Genomic DNA, 21,513 nt, shown 5'->3' with positions numbered 1-21,513 from the left:
AATCGAGCTTCCGCGGAAGCCGTGGGGTGTGTGGCGGTCTTGGTGTGGTCGGTCCCCGCGGGTCCTGGGCTGGCCTTCCTTCCCGGAGCTCTCCGAGTCGGCTTGCCGCTTTGTCTCCTCCCGTGGAGGCACGTATGTCAGCTCGGCCGGGGCCGCTGGCCCTGAGGGCTCACGCCGTGTAAGCCCCTACCTGTGTGAATGGAGACCTGGAGGCGCCCTTCGCCGGGCCCGCGGGCACGTCTGAGGGGACGTCGGATGGTCCGAGAGCCGGAACTCGGCGGCCGTGGCCGGGCGGACGTCACACAGGGGCGTTCCAGCGTGTCCGCGCCCAGGCGGCCAGGCGTTGAAGAAAAAGGTTGAAAGCGTTTTACCCGCGGTAGAGCCCAGTGCGCAGGGAGGAAGCCCGAAATCCTTATTTCGGATCAGAGACTATGGACCCTGGAAGTGAGCACACTTTTGCGACCTAAAAAATTTGTTACGATATTGTGAGGTGGAAGTAGGATGAGTGCTTTTCAGAAGTTAAACTTTGACTGAAAATTAAACTTGAGGATTTTTGCCAATAACCCCAGTGACACCTCTTTTCATTCCTGTCCTAAAACAGCTTAGAAGTATCTCTGGAATATCTATCCAATCACTTGAATAAGTTTTTTTGTTATGTGTGGCAGAAGTCGGGTGAGGACAGAATGAAATGAAAAACGTAAGCCTAACTCAAAAAACAAAAAAAGGCAAATTGGTAGGTCATGCCATAGGAACAGAGTTGTAAAAGTTGTAATTTGAAGTTCTGGGTTCGCAGACAAAATTTTGAAGAAATAAGGGCCTAGTAGTTTTTTGTTCTTGGAGAGCAAAAGCATGCTTTAGTCCTCCTCCACCACGGCCCACACAGCATTTATATATTTGGAAGACAGCGGGAAAAGTGAGTGTAAAGTCGGGTCTTTCACCAATCCCGACTAGGCTGCTTGGCTCACTGGCTTGTCATCAAATGATGACAGATTTGAGAAAAACCTCAATGAATTATTAATTTGATAGTTCAATAAAATAACCCGGAAATTTATTAAATTGTTTTGATAGAAATATATCATTGGGGTGCAGGATTTAGTCAACATATTCTCTAAACACTGGTTGCTTTACTGAAGGGGATATTGAAAAACCTTAAGTGGATTCTTTTTGTTGTGTTGCTGTTCAGTTGCTAAGTCATGTGTTTGCAACCCCATGGACTGTAGCCCACTAGGCTTCTCTGTCCCTGGGATTCTCCAGGCAAGAATACTGGAGTGGGTTGCCATTTCCTTCTCCAGGACTCCTCTTGAGGTCTGTATAATATGTGAGTTCCGACACTAACATGCTTGAAACAATGGTGAAGACTAAAATAGCAAACAAACAATGTGCTGAATTGTGAGATAGAAATTTAAAGACATTGTAGGAATTTTAAAACTAGATGAATGGTAAATAGGAAAGTTTTAGGAAGAGAAGCACCTGCCAGAGCAGATTATTGAAGTTGTAAGACACATGATCTGTTTGCAGGAGAGTAAGCCTGATCTGACTGGAGCAGAAGACTGGGTGGGTAATGTGGGTCCAGGCTACATAAGGCCTAGAAAGTCAAACAGAAGAATTGGATTCAGGGTAATATGATTGGGCAAGTTTTCTACTCCCATACCCTGACAGACCTGAGGAGGTCATGAGAATGTGGACCAGGATGATGCTACAGTGAGGGAAAGAAAGCATGGGTTATGAAAAACATCTTTAAAGGAGAAAAGGACAGGACCTGGTAACTGACTAGCCCATGGGTGATTAGGTAGAAGGATGTCAAAGACGTCTGGTTTTCAAGCCCAAGTGCCTTAGAGGATAAGCGTGGCGTAGGGAAGGGAGGAAAAACTGAAGTGTAATGTTGAGTTTCACTTGGTAATGAGGTGATAGAAAGTATCAAGTACGTAGAAACAGTGTTTTGCAGACACTAACAGGTCTCTGATAATAGTGTGTCTTTTGATTAACAGGTCTCTGATAATAGTAAGTATCTTTTGATTAAGTGAGAGATCCTTTCACCTTCTGGGTCCCAACACTTCTTTTTGTACAGATCAGTATTTACTACCATACAAATGTAGTAAAGGCAAAGGAGAAATGGAGATATACCCATCTAAATGCAGAGTTCCAAAGAAGAGCAAGGAGAGAGAAGAAAGCCTTCTTAAGTGATCAATGCAAAGAAATAGAGGAAAACAATAGAATAGGAAAGACTAGAGATCTCTTCAAGAAAATTAGAGATACCAAGGGAAAATTTCAGGCGAAGATGGGCATGATAAAGGACAGAAATGGTATGGACCTAACAGAACCAGAAAATAGAAGAGGTGGCAAGAATACACAGAAGAACTGTACAAAAAAGATCTTAATGACCCAGATAACCACCATGGTGTGATACTCACCTAAAGCCAGACATCCTGGAATTTGAAGTCAAGTGGACTTTGGGAAGCATCACTACAAACAAAGCTACTGGAGGTGATGAAATTCCAGCTGAGCTGTTTAAAATCCTGAAAGATGATGCTGTGAAAGTGCTGCAGTGAATATGCCAGCAAATTTGGAAAACTCAGCAGTGGCCACAGGACTGGAAAAGGTCAGTTTTCATTCCAGTCCTGAAGAAAGGCAGTGCTAAAGAATGTTAAAACTACTGCACAGTCATACTTGTCTCACATGCTAGCAAAGTAATGCTCATAATTTTCCAAGCTGGGTTTCAATAAACTGAGAACTTTCAGATGTTCAAACTGGATTTAGAAAAGGCAGAGGAACCAGAGGTCAGATTGCCGACATCAGTTGGGTCATAGAAAAAGCAAGAAAATTCAAAAAAGATCTGCTTCATTGACTATGCTACAACCTTTGTGTGCATCACAACAAGCTGTGGAAAAGAGATGGGAATACCAGACCACCTGACCTGTCTCCTGAGAAACCTGTGTGCAGGTCAAAAAACAACAGTTAGAACCAGACATGGATCAATGGACTGATCCAAATTAGGAAAGGAGTACATCAAGGGTGTATATTGTCACCTTGCTTATTTAACTTATATGCAGAGTACATCATGCCAAATGCCAGGGTGAGTGAAGCACAAGCTGGAATCAAGATTGCCAGGAGAAGTATCAGTAACCTCAGATACACAGATGACACCACGCTTATGGCAGAAAGTGAAGAAGAACTAAAGAGCCTCTTGATGAAAGTGAAAGAGGAGAGTGAAAAAGTTGGCTTAAAACTCAACATTCAGAAAACGAAGATCATGGCATCTGGTCCCATCACTTCATGGCAAACAGATGGGGAAACAATGGAAATAGTGTCAGACTTTATTTTCTTGGGCTCCAAAACCACTGCAGATGGTGACTGCCAGCTATGATATTGAAAGACGCTTGCTTCTTGGAAGAAAAGCTATGACAGATCTAGATGGCGTATTAAAAAGCAGAGACATTACTTTGCCAACAAAGGTCCATCTAGTCAAAGCTATGATTTTTCCAGTAGTCATGCATGGGTGTGAGAGTTGGACCATAAAGATGGCTGAGCATTGAAGAATTGATGCTTTTGAACTGTGGTGTTAGAGAAGACTCTTGAGTCCCTTGGACTGCAAGGAGATCAAACCAGTCAACCCTAAAGGAAATCAGTCTTGAATATTCATTGGAAGGACTGATGCTGATGCTGAAGCTGAAGCTCCACTACTGTGGTCACCTGATGCAAAGAGCTGACTCACTGGAAAGGACTCTGTTGCTGGGCAAGATTGAAGGTGGGAAGAGAAGGGGATGACAGAGGGTGAGATTTTTGGATGGCATCACTGACTTGATGGACAACAATTTGAGCAGGCTTTGGGAGATGGTGAATGACAGAGAAGCCTGGAATGCTGCAGTCCATGGGGTCGCAAAGAGTTGGACACAGCTGAGGGACTAAACAACAACAACCATATAAAGTTACTGTGACTTTGTACCATACTCAGACTAGTTTTTTATTTTTCCAATAACTTTCACAAATGACATTTTAGATATTCCCCCCCTACACACACACACACACACACACACACACACACAAACACCCAAGCACAGGGCCACCAACTTAAGTATGGGGCTTCCCTGATAGCTCAGTGGTAAAGAATTCGCCTGCAGTGCAGGAGACACAGGAGATGTGGGTTCGATCTCTGGGTTGGGAAGATCCCCTGGAGGAGGGCATGGCAACCCAGTCCAGTATTGTCAGGAAAATCCCGTGGACAGAGAAGCCTGGTGGGCTACAAAGCCATGGGGTCACAAAGAGTTGGACACCACTCACTGACCAAGGAACAACAGCAGCAGCTTCAGTATAGCAGTTCTCTCTGGGTGGGGAAGAGGAAGGAATTTAGAAGGGAAGGGATATTTATTTGAAACACTTCTTTGCATGTTGTCTTTATTTGCTTCTGATTTTTAAAAATATTAAATCTGAATAACTTGTCATATTCAGAAACATAAATAGTATTCTAGAATCCCAGCTGCACTGCTTGCCAGCTGTTTCCCGGCAAGTGACTTAACATCTCTTATGTTTCCATTTCCTTATCTGTAAAAACAGGTAATAACAGTACCTAGTTCATGAGATTGTTGTGAAGTTAAACATGTCTATGTGTGTTTGCTATTACTATACACTGTGTGTTTTATTCTTTTGAAGCATTTTAAAATTAGAGTACAACAAAAGAATTTTGAAGATGCCTTAGAATTTGTTACAATGGTATTTGACAAAAATGAACTGTAAGAAGCTTCTTTGTGGTAGTTACTTGTTGACTTTTTCCTTCATGTAAAAAAGTTTTGTTGCAGCTGGTAGCACAAATAAACTTAATGAAAAAGGTTGAACTTATAATTCTTAAAAGACTCTAACAATTTATTTCATAAGTGTGAATGTAACTGTTAATGCATAAATTTAATGCTAATTCTTATTTCCATCTTTCTTTTTCTAATAAGATGTCAACATTGGAAATTACTCACAGAATGTACTCACTCAGCCAATTGACACCAGCATTTCTTCCTTGAGACAATTTGAACCCCTTTGCCAGTTTCATCAGACAGACTCGTTTAATAATGAAATAGCATTTCAAGATCTGACGGAAAGCTTATCTTACACAGAGGAGCCAGAATTGCAGCATTATGTATGTGATGATGCAGAAGACACCAATATACAGGAAGACTCATTTAAGGAAGAAAACCCGATGGGAACTAGCACTTTCACCCATACAGATCAATTTGCTCTTGAATGTGTCAGACAGCCTTCTATAAGCCCACCTCTAATCCACTGCAGTGAAGAGACACTGAAATTCATGGAAATGCCACTGGCTAATAGTACTGCCACGGAATCTGCCCTCAATCCTAGTCAGTCTCAAGACTTTGTGTGTGAGGAAGAAGTACACAGTGATGTTGAACAACCATTTTATAAAGAAAATAACTTTAACTTGCTTGATCTGAGAGCTAATTATGAAACAGAGGAGGTAAGACTTTTAATGATTAGTCCATAGAGTATTAAAGGAAGTGTTTAAAAAAAAAAAAATTACTGCTTATAACCGGAGGCTTTTGGAAGTAGTCCTAAATCATCAGTGTGAGGACTTTGCTTCTCTGGGGGAACTGCCTTCTGAGATCTTCCTCAATTTAGAAACAATCCTTTCTAATGAAGTAAAATCCATACTTGGAGATTAGCTCTACCACATGATAATTTCTTTGAGGGTCAGGGTGCTGTCTTACTTATCCTTTTATGCACCCCAACATCTACATGATGCCTTGAGTATATCAATACTGAGCTTTTATGGCCTTCCCTGGTGGCTCAGACAATAGAGAATCTGCCTGCAATGCAGGAGACCCAGGTTCAATCCCTAGGTTGGGAAGATTCCCTGGAGCAGGGAATGGCTACCCACTCCAGTATTCTTTCCTGGAGAATCCCATGAACAGAGGAGCCTGGTGGGCTACCGTCTGTGAGGTAGCATAGAGCTGGACACAGCTGAGGGACTAACACATTCCCTTTCAAGTTTTTATACTTAGTGAATTGTATTGATTGATTCATTAAATTATTTGACAAGAAAACTCATGACTTTTCTATTCTGTGGAATTTCTACTGATCAGCAAAAAAAAAATTTTTCTACCAAAGTGAAAACATGAATTTGTCTCTGAATTGTTAATTCTGGGTATGTAGTATCATAAGACGGAGAAGGCAATGACACCCCACTCCAGTACTCTTGCCTGGAAAATCCCATGGATGGAGGAGCCTGGCAGGCTTGCAGTCCATGGGGTCGTTAGAGTCGGACATGACTGAGCGACTTCACATTCACTTTACACTTTCATGCATTGGAGAAGGAAATGGCAACCCACTCCAGTGTTCTTGCCTGGAGAATCCCAGGGACGGGGAAGCCTGGTGGGCTGCTGTCTAAGGGGTCGCACAGAGTCGGGCACGACTGAAGTGACTTAGCAGCAGCAGTATCATAATAGCACTGAAGATGCCAACAGTATAAAGTCTATATAGTCTCTCAATAAAAAAAAAAAAAAAATTGGTGTGGGCAAATAGATAACAATCCAAAGGTAGCATAAAGAATATCTTTTCATTGTGAGTTTAGTGAGAAAAGCTATGGCTGTTATATTTCATTTACAAGTAAAGTCAGGATTTTTTTGTTCATTTTATTTGAAAGCAGCATTTAAAAGACAAGTCTACTTACCTGTCTTGAGTTCTGGAAAATAACATTTTAAAAAGCTGCTGAATTAGGATTTCTTAAGATTGTAACTATTTCCATTGCATCTAGCCTTTCAGTCAGTCAGTAAATACATTGAGGCATCTGTCATGTCTGAAGCCCTGTGCTATGTGTTGGTTATAGAATGGTTGACAAAACCAGAAACAAAAAGATGTGGGCTCTGTCCTCATGACAAGAACACTCTCATAGAGGAGACAGACATTAATCAAATAATCACATGAGTAAATATGAATTTTCAACTATGGTAAGTGCTGCAAATAAAAGTTACATATAAAGTGTATATGTTATAAAATTACATATAAACTTGCAGCTGTGGTAAGCACTATAAAGTAAGATCGGAGTCTTCCTGTCCCTGGTCAGGGAGTTTGGGTAAGACTTCCCTGAAGTGTAGTGGTAACTGAGCTCAGCTCTGCAGGATGAATGGGGGTAGTTAGGTGGTGGGCGTAGGGGAGCATTCCACGAAGAAGTAGTGATAGCAACTAGTGTGAAAACCTTGTGGCCGCAGGAAGCATGGTCCCTTCCTTCGTGGGTCTGAAGGCAGCTTAGTGTTGCTGGGTTGGAAGGACGTTGTAGAGGATGGAAAGGTAGCGCGGGTTAGATATCAAGATCAGTATCAGAACCTTACAGGCCTCAGTAAGGATGGTTGTCTTTATCCCAGAACAATGAAGAAGCACTATAATATAAGGGTCCAATATCCCTAAATTCTATTTGGAAAGTTATTCAGCCCATCCCTTTAGAGATCTTTTACTAGCGTATTCTGTCATGTTCATTTTAGTGTTTCCTACAACTTCCCAGGGCTTCCCTGGTGGCTCAGATGGTAAAGTGTCCGCCTGCAGTGCAGGAGACCTGGGTTTGATGCCTGGGTCAGGAAGATCCCCTGGAGAAGGAAATGGCAACCCACTCCAGTGTTCTTGCCTGGAAAATTCCATGGACGGAGGAGCCTGGTAGGCTACAGTCCATAGGGTCTCAAAGAGTTGGACAAAACTGAGTGACTTCACCTTCACTTTCCTACAACATACTGTTGTTTTTTTTTTAATCCCCTTCTCCCAAATCTGTATTGTGAGCAGAAAGTCAGTCATGAGATATGTTCATCAGATTTTCTGATGTTCACATTAGAAATCATAGAATTGTGAGATAATGGCTTGATGAGGAATCAAAAGAGGGCTCACCATATATGATAAACCCACAGCAAACATTATCCTCAATGGTGACAAATTGAAAGCATTTCCCCTAAAGTCAGGAACAAGACAAAGGTGCCCACTCTCACCACTACTATTCAGCATAGTTGTGGAAGTTTTAGCCACAGCAATCAGAGAAGAGAAAGAAATAAAAGGAATCCAGATTGGAAAAGAAGAAGTAAAACTCTCATTGTTTACAGATGACATGATCCTCTACATAGAAAACCCTAAAGACTCCACCAGAAAATTACTAGAGCTAATCAATGAATATAGTAAATTGCAGGATGTAAAATTAACACACAGAAATCCCTTCCATTCCTATACACTAACAATGAGAGAAATTAAGGAAATAATTCCATTCACCATTGCAACAAAAAGAATAAAATACTTAGGAATCAATCTACTTAAGAAAAAAAAAAAGACCTATATATAGAAAACTATAAAACACTGATGAAAGAAATCAAAGATGACACAAATAGATGGAGAAATATACCATGTTCATGAATCCAAAGAATCAATATAGTGAAAATGAGTATACTACCCAAAGCAATCTATAGAGTCAATGTAATCCCTATCAAGCTACCAACAGTATTTTTCAGAGAACTAGAACAAATAATTTCACAATTTGTATGGAAATACAAAAAACCTCAAATAGCCAAAGCAATCTTGAGAAAGAAGAATGGAACTGGAGGAATCAGCCTGCCTGACTTCAGACTATACTACAAAGCTACAGTCATCAAGACAGTATGGTACTGGCACAAACACAGAAATATAGATCAGTGGAACAAAATAGAAAGCCCAGAGATAAATCCACACACCTATGGACACCTTATCTTTGACAAAGGAGGCAAAAATATACAATGGAGAAAAGACAATCACTTTAACAAGTGGTGCTGGGAAAACTGGTCAACCACTTGTAAAAGAATGAAACCAGAACACTTTCTAACACCATACACAAAAATAAATTCAAAATGGATTAAAGATCTAAATGTAAGAGCAGAAACTATAAAACTCCTAGAGGAAAACAGGCAAAACACTCTCTGACATAAATCACAGCAGGTTCCTCTATGACCCACTTCCCAGAGTAATGGAAATAAAAGCAAAAATAAATGGGATCTAATTAAACTTAAAAGCTTTTGCACAACAAAGGAAACTATAGGCAAGGTGAAAAGACAGCCTTCAGAATGGGAGAAAATAATAACAAAGCAACTAACAGAATTAATCTCAAAAATATACAAGCAACTCCTGCAGCTCAATTCCAGAAAAATAAACAACCCAATCAAAAAATGGGCCAAAGAACTAAACAGACATTTCTCCAAAGAAGACATACAGATGGCTAACAAACACATGAAAAGATGCTCAACATCACTCATTATCAGAGAAATGCAAATCAAAACCACAATGAGGTACCATCTCAAGCCAGTGAGGATGGCTGCTCTCAAAAAGTCTACAAACAATAAATGCTGGAGAGGGTGTGGAGAAAAAGGAAACCTCTTATGCTGTTGGTGGGAATGCAAACTAGTACAGCCACTATGAAGAACAGTGTGGAGATTCCTTAAAAAACTGGAAATAGAACTGCCATACGACCCAGCAATACCACTGCTGGACACACACACCAAGGAAACCAGAATTGAAAGAGACACGTGTACCCCAATGTTCATTGCAGCACTGTTTACAATAGCCTGGACATGGGAGCAACCTAGATGTCCATCAACAGTCGAATGGATAAGAAAGCTGTAGTACATATACACCATGGAATATTACTCAGCTATTAAAAAGAATGCATTTGAATCAGTTCTAATGAGGTGGATGAAACTGGAGCCTATTATACAGAGTGAAGTAAGTCAGAAAGAAAAACACCAATATAGTATATTAAGGCATATATATGGAATTTAGAAAGATGGTAATGATGACCTTGTATGCGAGACAGCGAAAGAGACACAGATGTAAAGAACAGTCTTTTGGACTCTGTGGGAGAAGGCAAGGGTGGGATGATTTGAGAGGGTAGCATTGAAATGTGTGTATTATTTGTGAAGTGGATCGCTGATCCAGGTTCGATGCATGAGACAGGGTGCTCAGGCCTGGTGCACTGGGATGACTCTGGGGGGTGGGATGGGGAGGGAGGTGGGGGGGATTCTGGATGGGAAACACGTGCACCTGTGGCTGATTCATGTTGGTGTTTGACAAAAACCACTACAATATTGTAAAGTAGTTAGCCTCCAATTAAAATAAATAAATTTTAAAAAAAGGCTTTAGAGAGGAAAAAAAAAAGGGAGGGCTCACAAGAGAGGGTTGTCAGCATCATGGTAGATTGAGATATTCTCTCTGTCTCTGCTTTTCAATCTACAATTAGTAAAACATCCACAGCTCAACAGATGTGGCTCTCCCCAACACACCAGGATGCTGGAGAATTCCACACATCCATACATCTAAAGGAGGGTGGACTGGAGCACACAGAGGAGGCTGCACTGGGGGACTGTGGAGGTTGTGCCTGAGATCGTGGTCCTCCCGGGGTGGCAGCTGAGCCCACAGCCTCAAAGAACCCAGCAGCAGGAGGAGAGGCGGCACCCACAACCTCCTGGCCACTAGCCAACCGTGGGTGACTGGCAGCAGTGGAAGTGGGGCCTGCAACCATCTCTCCAGCTCCAGAGGCACCCATAACTGCCCCCCATCAATCCAGCCCACAGTGGCAGCACCCGGGAATCTGATGACACCCAACTCCTCCCAGCTCTCCCCCTCCCTGCATGCGGTAGAGCCTGTGACTCAGATTTTGGACAGGGCAGAAGCAGTGCCCCAGAGCCTCAGGCAGTGACATCAACAGCAGCAAGACACAGCCACCCTAGAAGTACAGGCAGCGACAGCAAGGGCGCCTATCAGAGCCATGAGGGTGGGTAGTGCCAACTGCCAAAGGTAACCAGAGCTAGCGCAGGAAAGAGAAACCAAAGACTTAAGCCATAGATGCCACCTCCTGGCAAACAAAAGAAAGGCCTCTAATTTATAACCCACTGAGTCATTAGAATCAAGAAAAATTAAAGCATCTTCACCTAAAGAAGGAGGGTTTTTTGCTACTTCAGATTCAGTGTGCCAGGGAACAACAAGGCACCAAGGGCTAGCCACAGTAACACTACCACAAAAAGAAAACGGCGGTTCTCCAGAAACTAGACTTAACGTCCATGGAATACTGAGATCTAGCTGACAGTACGTTCAAAATAGGTGTCATAAACTCGAGGAGCTATGAGAAAGCTCAGAAAGCCAATTCAATGAGCTAAGGAATCAAGTTTATTAACGGAAGGAACATTTTACCAAAATGTTGAAACTCCAAAAAAAAGAACCAAACAAATTCTGGAGCTGAAGGACTCAATAATGAACAAGATGAAGAAGGGATTAAAAAGCCTTGGAAATAGAGCAGACTATTTGGAAGAGAGGATTAACAAGCTTAGGGATAGAAACCTAATAGAAGTGATGCAGGTAGAAGAGGAAAGAGAATCTTTAAAAGTGAGGAAATTCTGTGAGAGCTGCACAACTCTTTTAGGAAGGACAATGGTAGGGTAATGGGAAATCCCAGAGGGAGAGACAAGAGAGAGAGAAGGAGAAGGGAGCAGAGAGTTTAAATAATAGCTAAGGGACTTCCCTGGTGGTCCAGTGGTTAAGACTTCACCCTTCCAGTGCAGGGGGCATGGGTTCGGTCCCTGGGCAGGGTACTAAGATCGCACATGTCACAGTTCAGTTCAGTCGCTCAGTCGTGTCCGACTCTTTGCGACCCCATAAATCGCAGCATGCCAGGCCTCCCTGTCCATCACCAATTCCCACATATCACAAGGGATAGCCAAAAGATAAATAGAAATAAGGATTACTAAAACCAAGAGCATATCAGGGATGTAAAAAGATTAAGGTTTTTTTTAAATAGCTAACCTAAAAAAATAGCAAACCTAAGAAAAGAACTGTATATACAAATCTATGAAGCTAAGAAATCATTGCTAGTAGATCTTCTCTAAGACATGTGGTATTAAAACTGTCAAAAATCAATGACAAAGAGGTGTTAAATACAATGTGATACTCTGGACTGGAATTTGCTATTAAATGTGCCATGGTATATAAGACATTAACATTAAAGGACCCTGGGTGAGAGGTATAGAGTACTCTTTATGCTTATAACTTTTTCATAAATCTAAAATTATTCCAGAATAAAAGTTTTATTAAAATAGAATATTTTAAAAAGGGAAAAAAGGATGGTTATCTATAAAGGAACCCCCATTAGGCTATCAGCAGATTTTTCAGCTGTAACTATAGGCCAGGAAGGAATGGAATAAAATTCTCAAAATAGTGAAAGATAAAAACTGTCAGTCAAAAATACTTTATCCAAAAAAGTTATCATTCATATATGAAGGAGAAATAAAGACTATCAGACAGACAAAAGCTGAAGGAGTTCATTACATTAGACCTGGCTTACAGGAGATGTTGAAATGAGCTCTTAGGCCCAAAATAAAAATGCAGAATACACAAAACTTTGAGTAAGGTGATAAATAGTCAGAAAATTGCAACTTTATGTCAGAATAGATTATTAACACTGTATTATACCATAAATGTCAAGGGAAAAAAGAGCAGAAAAAGTAACTATAACTACTTCAAATTGGTAATAAATTTACAACATTAAAGGATAATTTGAGACAGCAAAGACAAAAGAGGAAGAGGAAAAGGACAGAACCTGTATAGGCATATGAAGATCAGATGCTGTCAGCAGAGAAAAAGGACTGTTTTATCTATAAGATGTTTTATACAAACCTCATGATAACCACAAAATAAAGATCTAGAGCAAAGATGTGAAACATAAAAAAGAGAAACATCATAGAAAACCACCAAACCAGAACAGCAGACAGAAACACAAGAAAAATAAACAGTGGACATACAGAGCAATCAGAAAATAAAAGATAAAACCAAGTTCTCATCTGTCAAGAATCATCCTAAATGTACATGGACTTAATTCATCAATCAAAAGGCAGATTGGTTGGGGCTTCCCTGGTGGTGCACTGGTTGAAAATTCACCTGCCAATGCAATGGACGCGGTTTCAATCCCTGCTCCAGGAAGATCCCACATGCCTCAGAGCAACTAAGCCCATGTACCACAACTGTGGAGCAGGTGCTTTAGAGCCCATGGACCTCAGTAAGAGAAGCCGCTGCAATGAGAAGCACAGCTCAACAGAGAGAAACTAGAGAAAGCTTGCACGGAGCAAATAAGACTCAGCACACTCAAAAATAAATAAGCGTGAGTGAAAGTTGCTCAGATCGTGTCCGACTCTGTGACCCCATGGACTATACAGTCCATGGAAATCTCCAGGCCAGAATACTGGAGTGGGTAGCCTGTCCGTCCTCCAGGGGATCTTCCCAACCCAGGGATCGAACCCAGGTCTCCCACTTCACAGGCGGATTCTGTACCAGCTGAGCCACCAGGGAAGCCCAAGAAGACTGGAGTGAGTAGCCTCTCCCTTCTCCACAGGATCTTCCCCACCCAGGAATGCAACCAGGGTCTCCTGCATTGCAGGCAGATTCTTTACCAACTGAGCTATGAGAGAAGTCCTCATACCTCATACCTCAACAAAGAGTAGCCCCTGCTCTCCAAAACTAGAGAAATCTTGCATGCAGCAAATAAGACTCAGCACAGTCAAAAATAAATAAATAAATCTTAAAAAAAAAAAAAAAGTGGTTGGATGGATTAAAAAGCAAGACCTCCCCGCCCCCAAAAGAGATATATTAAAAACGAGATCCAGCTGTCTACTCCCTCCAGTAAACTCACTTCAGCTTTAAAGATAAACGTAGACTCAAAATGAAAGGATGAAGATGATGTCCAAAGCAAATGGTAGCTAAAAGAAATTGAGTGTAGCTATGTTCATATCTGACAAAATAGACTCCAAACTCCAAACCAAAAAAGGTAACAAGAGACAAAGATGGACATATAAAAACAATAAATCTATCATAGACAGTATAATCAGTGAATTGGCCTTAGCAATATCTTTGGGTATATATCCTCAGGCAAGGAAAACAAAAGCAAAAATAAATGGGACCTCATCAAACTAAAAAGTTTTTGCACAGTGAAGGAAACTATCTATAAAATACAAAGACAACCTGCCAACTGGGAAAAGATGTTTGCAAACCACATAACCAATAAGGGGTTAGTATCCAAAATATATATAGAATTCATACAACTCAATAACAACAAAAAAATCTAATTAAAAAATTAGCAGAGGAGCCAAATAGACATTTTTCCGAAGAAGACATACCGGTGGCCAACAGGCACATGAAAAGATGTTCAACATTGCTGATTGTTGCTGCTGCTGCTGCTGCTAAGTTGCTTCAATCGTGTCCGACTCTGTGCGACCCCATAGACGGCAGCCCACCAGGCTCCCCCGTCCCTGGGATTCTCCAGGCAAGAACACTGGAGTGGGTTGCCATTTCCTTCTCCAATGCATGAAAGTGAAAAGTGAAAGTGAAGTCGTGTCTGACTCTTCTGCAACCCCATGGACTGCAGCCCACCAGGCTCCTCGGTCCATGGGATTTTCCAGGCAAGAGTACTGGAGTGGGGTAAGGTGGGGTGCCATTGCCTTCTCTGACCTAAGTGCCTATCAATGGATAAATGGATAAAGAAGGTATTTCGTATATTTACAATAGAATACTACTCAGTCATAAAGATGAAATTTTGCCATTTGTGGCAACATGGATGGGTGGATCGTGAGGGTATCATGCTAAGTAAAATAAGTCAGGTGGGGAAAAACAAATATGATTTCATTCATATATGGGATACAAAAAAACCCAAACAAAAACCAAAAAATAAATGAACAAAATAAATGAAATGAGTAAAATGGATCAACTGTATGGTGATAAATGGAAACTAAATGTTTGGTGGTGAGTGTGCTGTAGTGTAAACAGAAGTAGAAATGTAACGTACACATGAGGCTTACATAATGTTAAAAACCAACATTACCTCAAAAATAATTTTTTAAAATGTCTTTGCAGATTTAGGGTAATGAATAACTTTGTTTTAATTCATTTGAAGTCAAAGGAAATATCTTGTATGTATCCAGAAAAGTTTGTGTCATAGAAGATGGTGAGAGTATCAATATTTAATTTTTTTTTTGTAAAAGCATAATACAGATACCATACCTGCTGTGCTGCTAAGTGCAGTACATGACATTCAGCAATTAATACTTAAGTATTTTTGTTAATTAGATATTAGTGTTGGACGTACACGTCTTCCCTATTATTTCAGAGCTGAGAAAACCAAATTTAGGGATCCAGTGTTCAAGGGCAGCTCTCTTTGACCTCAAAGCTCATGATATTTCTACTCTTTCAGACTTATTTTACTTACTGTAATTTACAGATTGCAGGTTCTTCCAAAGGAGTACAGAATTCTATGGATATTCCTGAGATGTCAGTCAGACACCAAAAGGAAGTCCCAGAAAAAGGCAGGTGGAGTCCACAGATGGTCTCAACTTGGGCTCCTAGAGGCATTTGTTGGAGCGATGGAGCGTCTCAGGAGGCCTGCTTGATACCTGACGCAGAGCAGAGCTTGGAAAGCTTACAACCTCTGGAAGAGGACATGGCTTTAAATGAAGTCCTACGGAAATTAAAACTCGCTAACAAAGAACAGGAAACTCGGATCCAAGACCTAGAGCATCGTAACACGTATTTAGAGAAGAAGGTTGAAGAACTACAGATGAATACGACTAAACAGCACGTGTTTGTGGACATCATCAATAAGCTAAAGGAGAAGGTCGAAGAGTTAATTGAAGAAAAGTACAGAATAAAGCTAGAGAAGAATGATACAGAGAAGACACTGCAGAGTTTGCATGAGATTTTAGTTACCACCCAAAACCACCTTCAGGAATGCAGGAGTGAAAAGGAAACCTTACAGTTAGAGTTTAAGAAACTCAAGGGCAATTATGCTAGTCTAGAGGAAAGGTACATGACTCAGTGCATGGAGATGGATAGCGCCTTGAGCAAGAAAGAAGAAGAGATAGAAAGACTGCAGCAACTCAAAGGAGAACTGGAAAAGGCCACCAGTGCCGCTCTGGACTTGTTGAAAAGGGAGAGAGAGACCAGAGAGCAAGAGGTCCTGTCTTTACGGGAGGAATTTCAGAAACGTGAAAGGAAACACCTGGATGAAAGAGAGAATCTGAAATCTAAACTCGAGAAATTGGTCGCTCAGGTTCAGAAGGTGCAATTCCTATCCGACAGTGAAAAGGCTAAGAATGCAGAACTCCAGCAGCAGATCGACGAGGTAAAAAATGAAAACACAAAACATCAGCAGCAGGTTGCAAGGAGTGAGGAGCAAAATTGTGTCCCTAAATGTGAGATAGCTCGACTCAAGGAGATCTTAGAGGGTGTAACAGAGTCAGATGTGGCCAAGGTATTATCACAAATTCAGAATCTCTAAGGCAGAATTTCAGGAGTTTCTAATAGTCTGCTGAGGCGTATTTGGGCGTGGCCCATACCCTAATTTGTCGGCGGAGAGAATTAACAACCAAAAAGAGAGAAATGATGGAGAAGGTGCCACAGGTTTGGACGAGTTTCTTTGGGTCTCAGATACTCACATTAAAGAACAGCCATTCCTGGCCTCTTGCAATTATATTGGTAGAGTTGCAAATGAATGTGGGAATTTTGTGGGTACCTAGGAGCCTGGTATGGAGAAGGCAATGGCACCCCACTCCAGTACTCTTGCCTGGAAAATCCCATGGACGGAGGAGCCTGAAGGGCTGCAGTCCATGGGGTCGCCGAGGGTCGGACACGACTGAGCGACTTCACTTTCACTTTTCATTTTCATGCATTGGAGAAGGAAATGGCAACCCACTCCAGTGTTCTTGCCTGGAGAATCCCAGGGACGGGGGAGCCTGGTGGGCTGCCGTCTATGGATGGGGTCGCATAGAGTCGGACACGACTGAAGTGACTTAGCACACATGCAGGCACTCGTACATGACCAATCATCCAAAGCTTCCTCGAGAAAAGATTTTCTGAGTGAGGATCTCAGTCTTTTCATGCCATGTCTGCCTATTCAACAGTAAAACTAAATAATACAGCTGCATATTTGGTTTACAAGGCAAAACCTACATCATATCACACAGTAATCTTGTAAAGTTACTAACATTTTTACTGAGATGGCACATCCACGAGTTTCAGGTGTGCAGCATAAAGATTCAATATCTGTATGTATTGCAAAATGATCATTCGTTAAGAACAACATGAGAGCCTCGTATCAATGTGTTTGGAGAACCTGTATTTTGTATTTGCAGTTCAGATGGCTTTTTTTGGCAGACAACTGGAAGCCTGTCTTGGTAGTGATAATCCTCACAAGCCAGAGCACATCTGCTCTATTCCAGTTTTGTAGGCCTGCCTTAAAATATCTGTAGTGCAATCTTATTAACTCTATTAGAAGGCTAATCTGAGTCAGAAAATGTATACGTTTATTTTTATATTTGTCATAATAACTTAAACTGAACTGATCTGTTGCTCAAAGATGTCCTTAGAAGACTTACTTTTGTGAATATCTAATCCGTATTAAGTATTGTTTGCAAGACAGGATCCTATTATTTTTAATGGCTCTTAGAAAAATACTGTTCTCATGGGACTGGAAATTCTCTCTGTCATCTTTTCTCCAGAAAGAAGAAAGGATTATCTAAGCCAGTGTGATTCTCAAACGTTAGCATTCATCAGCCTCAGCTATGAAACTGCAGATTGCAGGGACCACCCCAGAGTCTCTGATTCAGCAGGTGTGAGGTGGGGCCTGGGGATTTGCATCTCCAGGAAGATCTTAGGGACTCACTGATGCTCCTGGCCCCAAGGTCATGCTTTGATAAGTACTGACCTAAGCAGGTCAGGAAGATCCCCTGGAGAAGGGAACAGCAACCCACTCCACTATTCTTGTCTGAAGAGTCCCATGGACAGAGGAGCCTGGCGGGCTACAGTCCATGGGGTCAAGAAGAGTTGAAACACAGCTGAGCAACTAACACTTTCATTTTCACTTTTAGCCTAAGCAAAGATGACCTTCAGTTTGGCTGTTAACCAAAGCATGACAAATTTTGAATTAGTAAACACTGCGTAAATCAGTGTTACTGTGCAGTAGTTTATCCACTATACAATGTTTTTCTTGAGCTTTCTTTTTTTAAAGGCAGCTTTTGCACCATCTTGACTAATCCGTTTTTTTTTTTTTACTTCTAGTTTTGCTTTTCATTAATCTTTAGGTCCATTTTCTCAATGTGTGTTCTGGGAGCATCTTTGATGTCGAAGCATTTTCATGGTAATATGAAGACACCATTGCCTTTTTCACTCTCATTCTTTCCCAGGTGTACAGTGGAGTTTTCCCGTGAAGCCATGTGGCATGTGACAGGGTAATTGCTTTCATGATTGATGGAATATGGAAAGCACAGTGGAGAGTCCTGCTGTCTTCTATTAAGCCAGCATTAACAATATTTGCAGAAAGTGTAAACATTCCCACTTTTCACTAATTTTTCATTTTGACAAATGCGGTAATTTTGTATTAAATTGTCGCTTATACTGACATAATAGATTTATTGTTTAAATGAATTAGTAAATAAATATTTTTGAATGTTCTCAGTTGTAATTTCTAATACAATGAATATTGATAAATATAAAATAGATTCTAACACAATAAATATAAATGTAGATATTGTATTTTTAATACAATAAATATTGATTGTTATTTAAATGAATTTGTAAATCAATATTTTTTATGTTCACACTGTGATTTCTGATGCAATAAATATTGACAGATACAGCCTAACAAACAAAAGCTTTGGGATATCCTCAATAATTTTTAAGACTGTGAAAGCATCCTGAAAATCAAAAAGTTTGAGAACCACTGCTTTGAGTTTTTAAGAGTGGTATTCAGCATTTTACCTAAAAAGTAATCCAGATTCTGTGTCTTTATTGTGACAAGTCTGAATTGTGTATATGTAGGATACAAAGATGACACATTCTAATTTGTTCCCGAATCACTCACCTTGTGAAGAAGGGAGCGCAAACCCCCCAGACATGAAAAGAACTTCACAGCCGACGTCCAGAATTCTCAGTCTTCTGGCTCTGATGGTAGAACTTCTCCCACATCAGGTAATTATACAAAAATCATATTTTTATTAAGAAATATCAAGGTTGGACAATCAAGTTATGAAAGAAAAATAATGGAAGGAATGATACAGATGGACAGGGAAGCCTGGCATGCTGTAGTCCATGGGGTTGCAAAGAGTTGGACATGACTGAGCGACTGAACTGACTGATACAGATGCTTAAACCAACCAATCAGCCCTTCCTTCTTCCCACTGCTTCATCCTGTCTTTTTTCATCACCTAATTCCCACAAATCAACAGTAAGATAATGTAGTAGGACTGAAAAAAATAAGAACTTCAGGCAAAACCTGTCCCTCAGTGCTTTCCACGTGTTAGGAAAACTCCCTCTGAGCAGTAGTCTTGGGCTCCAGCCCGGCTGCTCCTAGTGATGAGTTCACATGGGTGGGCTGTTTACCCAGTCTGATCTGAAGTGCAGCTCTGGGGCAGGGTGGGCAGTGTGGAGCTGTGTCCATGGGAAGAATGAAAAATGAAGTTAGTGTCCAGTGAGTTCCAGACATGGCCTCTCCACCTCTTGGCTGTGTGACCTGGCCAAGGAAATTTTCCTTTCTCAGCCTTAGCTGCAGTGGTGTCGCTGCTGCCCTGGGAAGTGACAGACCCTACGTTTGAAGGGCATGATGCTCGGAACAGCTCCTCAAATTATTGAACTCTCTTTCTTCCTCTTCCCTCTGATTATTGTATGTTTCTTTGAGCTTAAGTGCACTCCTCTGAGCCAAAATTTGGCAACGTGGGTTTGCTGTGTTCCTGATCTGACACAGGAACACACTACACACTACACTACTATTTTCTTTCAGCTAAAATTTGTTGAACGCCAGCATTTATTGAAGGCTGGAAACCAAGCTAAGTAATTTTAGCAGAGACCCCAAATTGACGGCCCAAAGACTGTGCCCGCCTGAAGTTTTGTCTTCATAAGGTTTGAATTTGAAAGTGTCGCCAGCACTTCTTGCTGCAGCCTTTCCATCACCCCCGGCCCTTCAGACATCTGCTTTCTCACCATATTTGCTTGATTTTCTCTTCTCTCAGCGGATGCTGCTGTTCTTTCTCAGTCTTATTTGCTGGCTGCTTCTTCTCTCCCAGACCCCTCAGTGAGCCATCCATCAACCCTCTACTTAGTAGATCTCATTCCAGGCCAAACAAATACCTGTTTGCTCAAGGCTTCAAGATCAGAGACTCCATATGTGATATGCCCTCTGCTAATACAGGGTAAGCCTCTAATAGGCACTGGACAAATATTTGCTGGCTGCCCACCCTGTCCTTGGAGGCATTTAAATTGACTCTGCTTTTCATGGATTATCTCATTCAACTCTTACACCATTAAAAAAATATTATCAGGCTTTTTTTTTTTTTTTTAAACATGGAAAAACAAACAGGCCTAGAATAGTTGAGTTTCTTGTTCAAAGTCTCACATAAGTTAAGTGGCAGAATGAGTTTCCATTCCGTTTCAGAGCTGCAGTAGACGCTTTCCACTGTGCTCAGTCGATCAGTTGTGTCTGACTCTACGACCCCATGGACTGTAGCCCACCAGGCTCCTCTGCCCATGGGATTTCCCAGGCAAGAATACTGGAGTGGGTCACCATTTCTTTCCCCAGGGGATCTTCCCAGCATAAAGATTGAACCCATATCTCCTGCATTGGAAGGCAGATTCTTTACCACCGAGCCACAAGGGAAGCTCTAAGTGGCAGAACTCAGATCCAAACCCAGGTAGTCTGACTCTAATGCGTGCACTTTTGACCCTTAGGTTACAAGGGTCTTCACTGTACAAGTACAGTGTACAAGTATCTTCATTCTGGGGGCCACTGAAATGTCTAGAGTTTCAATATTATTAAAGATGTCTCATTGTTCTGGTGTCAGGTATAACAATTAGTCTAAAATTTGGATTTGTAAACTGACTAGGCTAACAGGAGATGTATCTATGAATGTGTAGTCATTATAGTTACTATCAATGTGTATTAACTTCTAGCAATTATCCTAATTTGTCCCACTTACAATTTATATGCAAATGTGAATCTAAATGAATTATTTCCACATTAACCTGTTATTAGATGTCTTATGATGAGTAACTGAAGAATTGAGTTCAATGTTTTTCTTCCTTCTTTTGTTTGGCCTCTTCTTTTGCATGGAACGTTTAATTTGTATTCTACCCTTCATTCTTTTAATTTTATTGAAAACTTTTTAAGAAAGCTTCTCAAAACATTACCCTTAGGACATCATCAATCCTGATGCTGAACATTTCAAAGAGAATGAGAAAGTTAGTGATATGCCACAAAAATTGAAGAGTTTTCATCTTAAAAAGAAAATTTTAGATAAAGAGGTATGTATTCTTCATTCTAAAAATTATATCATTTTTAGTGAAAAAAGAAGTAAAAAAAAGCTAGTGTAAAAGTATAAAGAGGCTCCTAAAAACTTTGGATTTTTTAAAATAATTATTTCAGGGGACAAGATTAGCTTTACTTTGACTCTAAGGAGGCCTTTTGTTCAACACTTGACTTGTTTTATAACCTAA

At 40.9% G+C, this 21,513-nt stretch overlaps 1 protein-coding gene across 1 annotated transcript in view; it reads left to right on the top strand.

Annotated features, from left to right (window-relative positions):
* The first annotated feature begins 197 nt into the window (after positions 1 to 197).
* Positions 198 to 21,513, top strand: part of CAGE1 (cancer antigen 1) — a 31,800-nt gene continuing 10,484 nt past the window's right edge. Inside the window, exons 1-6 of the mRNA XM_070361315.1 lie at positions 198 to 444; positions 4,938 to 5,374; positions 9,288 to 9,303; positions 15,276 to 16,282; positions 18,847 to 18,996; positions 21,214 to 21,321. Coding sequence (XP_070217416.1) covers positions 432 to 444; positions 4,938 to 5,374; positions 9,288 to 9,303; positions 15,276 to 16,282; positions 18,847 to 18,996; positions 21,214 to 21,321 — 1,731 coding nt within the window. The 5' untranslated portion in view covers positions 198 to 431. The remainder of the gene's footprint in view (positions 445 to 4,937; positions 5,375 to 9,287; positions 9,304 to 15,275; positions 16,283 to 18,846; positions 18,997 to 21,213; positions 21,322 to 21,513) is intronic.

The sequence above is a fragment of the Bos mutus genome, chromosome 23 (genome assembly GCF_027580195.1).
Source record: "Bos mutus isolate GX-2022 chromosome 23, NWIPB_WYAK_1.1, whole genome shotgun sequence".
NCBI classification, from domain to species: domain Eukaryota; kingdom Metazoa; phylum Chordata; class Mammalia; order Artiodactyla; family Bovidae; genus Bos; species Bos mutus.
This window is presented reverse-complemented; position numbering and strand designations above follow the sequence as displayed.